Consider the following 7,792-nt stretch of genomic DNA (forward strand, 5'->3'; position numbering starts at 1 on the left):
TTCGGTATTTTGATGAATTTAGCGGCAATATTCATCAGAATTCTTTCAAATTTGGTATTTGATGTTCGCAATGGGTGCTACAGCTTATGACAGGAGATTGTGTCTGCAGTATGCATATTGATGACTTTACCTATATTATTCAACGATTTTTATACCCTCCACCAAAAAGGTATGGAGGGTAAATTAACTTCGTCATTCCGTTTGTAACTCATCGAAATAATCATTTTAGACCCAACAAAGTATATATATTCTTGATCAGCGTTAAATTCTAAGACGATTTAGCCCTGTCCGTCCGTCCGTCTGTCCGTCTGTTGTAATCACGCTACAGTCTAAACGAATTAAGATAGGAAGCTAAAATTTTGCACAGATTTCTCTTTTGTCTGCAGGCAGGTCAAGTTCGAAGATGGGGTATATCGGTCCACGATATCGTATAGCCCCATATAACGGTACCCCCGATATTCGGTATTTTGATGATTTTAGTCACATTTTTCAACGGAGTTGTCTGAAAATCCACACAAGGAGTTCCTGGTGGGTACTTTATACCTCGGCAGAGAATTATCTAATAGGTCCACGATATCGTATAGCCCCCATATAACGGAACCTCCGACATTTGGTATTTTGATGATTTTATCCACATTTTTCAACGGAATTATCTGAAAATCCACACAAGTAATTCCATGTGAGTACTTTACCCCCTGAGAGAGAATTGTCTATACAGATCCACGATATCGTATATCCCCCATATAACTGTACCCCCGATATTCGGTATTTTGATGATTTTACCCACATCTTTCAACGGAATTGTCTGAAAATCCACACAAGGAATTCCTTGTGGGTACTTTATATCTCGGCAGAGAATTATCTATATAGGTCTACGATATCGTATAGCCCCCATATAACGGTACCCCCGATATTTGATATTTTGATGATTTTAGCCACATTTTTCAATGGAATTGTCTGAAATTCCACAAAAGGAGTCCCTTGTGGACATTTTACCCCCTCAAAAAGAATTGTCTATATAGGTCCACGATATCGTATATCCCCCATATAACTGTACCCCCCGATATTCGGTATTTTGATGATTTTACCCACATTTTTCAACGGAATTGTCTGAAAATCCACACAAGGATTTTTTGTGAGCACTTTAACCCCTGAAAGGTATTTGTCTATATAGGTCCACAATATCGTATATCCCCCATATAACGGTACCCCCGATATTCGGGGTTTTGATGATTTTAGCCAAATTTCCCAATGGAATTATCTGAAAATCCACACAAGGAGTTCCTGGTGAGTACTTTACCCCCAGACATAGATTTGACTATATAGGTCCACAATAGCGTATATACCCCCATACATCGGCACCTTCCGATATTAGGTATTTTAAAGATTTTAACAGAATTTTCAATGGATTTTATGTTTTTGAATATTTTCTAATTCGTTCCAAATGGTGGAGGGTATTCAAAGTTCGGCCCGGCCGAACTTACTGCTTCTTTACTTGTTTTTTGTTTCGCATTTGAATATTTTAATGACTTATGACAAAAGTTACCTATGCAGGTCCATGTCGTCGTGTTGACCCTAATATAAAAGCTACATTCGGTACTTCTAAGATTTGAACAGAATTTTTAACGGATTTTATTGTTTTTCAAAATTGCGTTCGTTCGTTCCAAATGGTGAAGGGTATTCCAAGTTCGGTCCGGCCGAACTTACTACTTTTTCACTTGTTTTCTTTAGTAAAGTTATATTACAGAAAATGCAGAGCTGGATATCATTATTTGAAATGGGGCTACCTTGCTCTCATTTCTTATACTTCCACTAATGTAGCCACGTCTTATACAGGTGAGCATAACTTGAAATCCATAATATTAGCATGGGTTGCTAATTTTTTTCTTATTTCAAAGCAGTTACGTTCGATAACATTCTTATGTTTTTAAAAAGTAATGTTTATTTATTAGTTGTTATCTGGGTACCATTGTAATGATAATGATCAAGACCACATTTTCCCATGACACATTTTTATGGGAGAAAGCATCGAATTGCATCTAAAGGAAAATTTACCCAATACACTTTTGAGTTTTAAGAGTTTAACTTAACGATCTGCTTCACAATAATTTTGTTGACATCACAAAACTTTTTCTGACAAAAATCTTGCAAAAAGGACACCAAAAAAAAGCAAATAGCGTACATATTGACTATAATTTAAACAAGCTGCATAGCAATATAAAAACAACACACATTTATTATAAAATTTGTTTATAAAATAAGTGTATACACAAAATATATATAGGTATAAAAACAATTAACAATAGGTAGATTGTAAAATGTCCGAAACATTTTTGGGGAAATTAGATACTAACGATCAATTCTGTACAGAGTTATTACAAGAAAAGGTTTTCTTTGTGACTTCATTATTGCAATAAACACATTTGCCATCAATCCACGTTGACAATACATTCAAATCATCATCCAACATTATGAAATCAGCATCTGAATCAAAATCTAAAGTTCCCTTAGACTTTTCAATTTTTAAGCATTTGGCTGGATGCAGTGTGGCAGCTTCGATTGCATATACAGTTGAACAATCTGAAAAACAAAAACAACACAGTTTACTAGTATATTTAGTGTAATATGTTAATTTGGATGGACCTACTTGTTGCTTTCCTAAAGATGCGCACACATTCATCTAGGGGGGCGATACTACCGCAAAGCGTATTTGTACCGGCAACAAATGCCATGGAATCTTTTACCTCAAGTTTGAACTGTCCAATATGATGAATACCTTCTTCCAATCCTAGGGCAGATATGGCATCCGTAACCAAACACAAACCTTGGGGGTGTGTTCGATGAGCAATTCGCAAAGCAGTGGGATGGGTGTGAACGCCGTCGGATATAATTCCAAAATATACCGTCTGGCCCTTAGGTATGTCATCGGAAGCTAAAAGGCCCACTAAACCGGGATCCCGGTGATGAAACTAATATTAAACATTTTAATTATTTTTTACAGTCAACCCAACTGGCATATCTAAAACGAAGACAAGACGGGTTTTTTGTTAAAAAAATGAGATAGCATTCTTTCGGCTTCACGTCTTGTTTTCGCTTTAAAGTTAAAATGGGAAATTACACTCGACATGGCATTGAATAGATGTGTTATTAACGATGCACCATTTTGTACAGCTGCTTCGCCATGTTTTAAGCTAGCCATTGAATGACCCACAGCAACCGTTATGCCTTGTTCCGTAAGTTGTTTGATAACATTTTCCGATGATTCTAGTTCTGGGGCGAGAGTTATAATTTTAACATTCTTTAGTGACCCATAGACATCCATTAGGCCTTGAAAACCCTTAAAATAAAACAAATTACCTGATTATTACAAAGATAAATGTAATTTTTATAAGTATGTGGAGGATATGGGTATAGTTTTAAACGTTACATTCTCCAAAGATTTTATGCACTCTTCTGGATGAGCCCCTTTCTTTATTATGTTTATGAAAGGTCCTTCTAAGTGAACACCCAAGACACCAGCGCCGTTTGTAGTTTCTGGAATGCGTGGCAAAACTTTATGATATGTCTCCATTGGAGACGTTACTATCGTTGGACAGAATGAGGTTACGCCGGTTTTTATTAAACCGCAAGCCACTTTGTTGATACCTTCTTCGACCGTATCAGTGTCATACGAAAAGTCGACACCAAAACCACCTATAATGTGAAAGAGTTTTTATAAAATATTAAATGTGATTGTAAGTGACAAATGTATTATCAGACATTTTTAAATATCAAGCAACATATTCAACACGAACATGAAATAGGAAAAACACACGCTTTCAGCTTAATACAGGAATACATATCACATTATTCTTTAACTAATAATCAATAATCATTAAAGTAATACCGTACCGAATGCCTGACGAATGACTTTAATGTTTTCATCGAAATACGTCGAACATACAATTTTTCAAAGTTGAATTTGTTCAAAACTTATTTTTGCGTTTTGCAGGCTAAAGTTGGGAATAGATAAGACGCTTTTTGACTGGCTTAAGTCATCGGCTGGCTTCTCCGTAGAGGAACAAAGGAATTTTAGGTCGACTTAGTTCGATTTTGTCCCTACGCTCCTTTGTTCTTTCCCGAACAAGCCAGTCGATGACTTAAGCCAGTTTTATGTATTCTAGCGTTTTATGTATTCTCATCTTTAAGGTGATCTGCTCCTTAAAAGCCGTAAAGTAAAAAAATATAGATTATGGACCAAAATTAAATTAAACGACCTTTAAACCAGTAAAAAAACCTTTATCAGCCATTCAAAAGTTGAATATTAAGAATTGGGAATTGTCATTGTCGATCATGTAGATTTTGTATGATGTGTTTCAATAAATGTGGGCCTTTTTTCTTTACGGAACATATTTTTGAAGATACCCAAACATAGCAGAATTAAAAGGTAACCGCGTTTATACTTTATTTTTATAAATTAAACCATTGACAAAATCTTACTGTGGAAATATATTGCACTGTGGAAATCCATTGCACGTACACAAATCCGAGTGAGAAATTTTGACAGGGTGATTTAAGAAAATTTAGACGTGTACATCCTTATTTAAAATAATTCTACCATAAATAATTTCTTCTGTACCATCTACACAGTTGGAAGGACGTCCAGATGGTTCCAGATCATGTATACATTTTGAATTGATGTGTTTCAAAATGCTAATACGTTGTTATTATTCACCATTTGATTCAAATTTTAAGTTAAATCAAGGCCTATATAAGGTCGGCCAGGAAGACCATTTGACAACCAAGTTTTCGGTCAAAATATAATTTGTATTCGCCCAATTCGCCCTTTAAATGCACAAACAAATTTGTAACTTTCATGTCAACAAGATTTATAAAGATTTTGAAAGTAAATCAAAATAAATAATATCTGAAAAGAAGAAATTGTGCGGGTTTTACTTAAAAATGAGAAATTGCAAAATATGCTGAAAGAAAGAGGTTCCAGGAAGGCATACTTTTTTCGGTTCAACACGTGAAATCTGGCAAGAGATTTAGACTGCTATTTATAGCTTTACCACAAATGGAACTATACTTGAATATATTGATGAAGAACTTAGTTAAGGTCCACTCCTTCCGGTACCTACCCCACAAAAGATAAAATTTCAAAGAAAAGATTTTCTTAATACAAGAAAATTGGATCATCAAACTCTGTAGATCCCAATAATAGTACCGGTGCTAGGCCAGGTGCGAAAATGGACGATATCGGCCTTCTCTATCAAGAACCTCAACCACATAGTTGCACAATTTTCAATATTTATCTTTAAATTTTACATTGAACTTAATAAAAATAGCTGTATTTTTTACCAATTCGCTTCTTCTCGTTCTATGAAAATGTGAAATGAAAACCTTTATAAAGGAAGAAATTGTCAAATGAATAAAAAATTATAAACACTGTGCTTTTTCAATTCGAAACTAATTGTCATTATGGTTTTTTTAGTTTCTATAACAACTATGTTTTTCTGTTATAATATAAAGATGTGAATAAATAAGCAGCTCAGCATCGTATTAATGTAAAATTGTAAGAAAAACCCCCGAGAGGATTCGAGCGCGGGTCTGGCATCCCTTCATGATAAGTCACAAAATATGCGAAGACTTATTTATATAAATTTATTAACGAAAAACAATAGAAATCAGTTTATTAAAACACTAACGTTACATATACTATCAAATACAACATACAATTATAAAACTTTAAAAATGCTGCATGTACCCAACGTGTTTTTGCCGCATTAAATTGAAAGAGGGAAACAATTGTAAATTAATAGTACCTAAATTGTTTGCACAAATACATATGAATAAATACAAATCAATTGTACAAATCACTTATTTTTATTCCTCAAGTTTCCACAATGGTCAATTGAAATCTTGGCCCACATTAGAAGCATCGACATCTTTTGTTTTGATAAGATAATCATGTTTTAAAAATATTTATAGAGCAAGCACTTACAATAGCAGATTGCAAGTATAATTGATAATTCGCCAGCGAGCGTATTTCTAAGCGGTGGAGTTGCTTCTCAATGGTAGTCATGTAAAGGTCTAAGCTACAAGACTGTAAGCACTGAATGTGTATGTAAAAACAGTAAGGATTCGGATTTATAGTTGAATCAACAGTTATTTGATTATTTTTAAATATCTGAATCTACGATATGGTTTTTTGATGTAGTGGGAACCACTTCTATAAGCTCTACATATGAAACAATTTTGCTCAAACCTGATAAAACAAAAAAGTCGCAGTAGTAATGAAACTACGTTTTGGTCTGTTCCAGAACTGTTTTTACTACGATTTTCCCTTTTTGATATCGACAAAAATTGCAAAACTAGAAGATTCTTGCAGGTTCCGGAACAATATATTATAGGCCATATTAGATAAATATTTCGGGGATTTGAAAACAAAGTACAATATTCAAAACAGACTTTTTATTATTCCAGAGTTATTGCCTAAAATGGGATTGTGTATATCCGAAAATTAAATATGGGTAAGGATTTGAAAATCTAGAATAAGTTATTCAAATCAAATTGTGGGTTATCGTGTTAAGAGTTCCATTGCTGGAATTGGCGACAGCATTTTCCATTCAAATTCGTTGAGTAAACCAAATAAAGATAACAATGTTTAATGAACGCACAAAACAACAACAACTACAATGTATTCATTAACGTACCATTGATTTGGAGGTCAATGTACCCCGCTGCAATTATGGCATTATTGCAATCGAATCGCTTGTGGGCCACATTCTTTTCATCAAAAAACACGGGCTCTGGATTGATGATACGTCCATTCCGTATCCATAAATCATCTTTGACTAACTGATGGTTGCGGACCAATCTACAGTTGGTGAATTGAACCAAAACATTTTCCCCCGACGCCGACATTGTTAAGAATCAAAATAAACAAATTAAAATTAAAAGAATGCGCGAAAGCAAACAACACAACCGACCACCTTAACAAAAATATGAAAACTACCTCCCTTTAAAAAAAATCACAGTCACACACACCAAAAGTGAACCATAAATAAACAACAGATGCTTTTGACATTAAACAATGTGGTTACTTCAAACAAGTAATCAGTCGTATCTCGGCTTATAATTGGTATTGTACACACCATCGAACACGTCAATATTTATTGTATATTTTTATTGCACTGGATTTGAACGATATTGGATTTCAGCTGCCAATTCATTTCATTCTAAAAAACATCGTTGTGAGTCAATGGATTTAATGCATGGCACTATTATTTCTATTGAACTTAGAGTAAGTTGAGACCATGGCACATATACAGAAGGTAGAACAAAGCTACCCCCTAAATACATTTTGTTTCTTTTGGTGCTTCTATTCTATCAAAACTTACACACAATTTGTATGAGTGTATTGTTTTGAATAAAAAATAAAATAATTAGAAATTATTTCAAATTTAGAGACCACAGAAATGCATATTTGCCACATTAACAAGCAACAAAATGTATACTTTTGGTATAAAACAATCTTGTCCTACTATCTTGGATTCAATTTTGTGGAGAAACCACAAAATTCAATTAAAGTTTTTTGGGTTTTCCCCAATAAATTCATTCTGTGAAAAAATATTAAAAATAAAACCAATTGTTGCATATTTTAAAGTTCTATTTCACATAATAAGACTCCAGTACAGAGTTGCATTTTCCTAGTTCACGTGAAGTTGAGCAACCTTTCTTATTGAGCCATGGTTGAGGGTCATGGCAGAAGAATACAGATAGATGCATCAACGCTTGGGAGCATTGATAT

General features: G+C 34.1%; 1 protein-coding gene across 1 annotated transcript; it reads right to left on the reverse strand.

Annotated features, from left to right (window-relative positions):
- Positions 1-2,210: 2,210 nt before the first annotated feature.
- Positions 2,211-7,000, reverse strand: LOC131804406 (N-acetylglucosamine-6-phosphate deacetylase-like). The gene is made up of 5 exons (XM_059127249.1): positions 6,696-7,000; positions 3,428-3,693; positions 3,119-3,337; positions 2,648-2,969; positions 2,211-2,580 (listed from the first exon to the last, which is right to left on the reverse strand). The coding sequence occupies exons 1-5, from the start codon at positions 6,904-6,906 to the stop codon at positions 2,357-2,359; spliced, it is 1,242 nt and encodes a 413-aa protein (XP_058983232.1). The 5' UTR covers positions 6,907-7,000; the 3' UTR covers positions 2,211-2,356.
- Positions 7,001-7,792: the final 792 nt, after the last annotated feature.

This window comes from Musca domestica, unplaced genomic scaffold (genome assembly GCF_030504385.1).
Source record: "Musca domestica strain aabys unplaced genomic scaffold, Musca_domestica.polishedcontigs.V.1.1 43, whole genome shotgun sequence".
Classification (NCBI taxonomy): Eukaryota; Metazoa; Arthropoda; class Insecta; order Diptera; family Muscidae; genus Musca; species Musca domestica.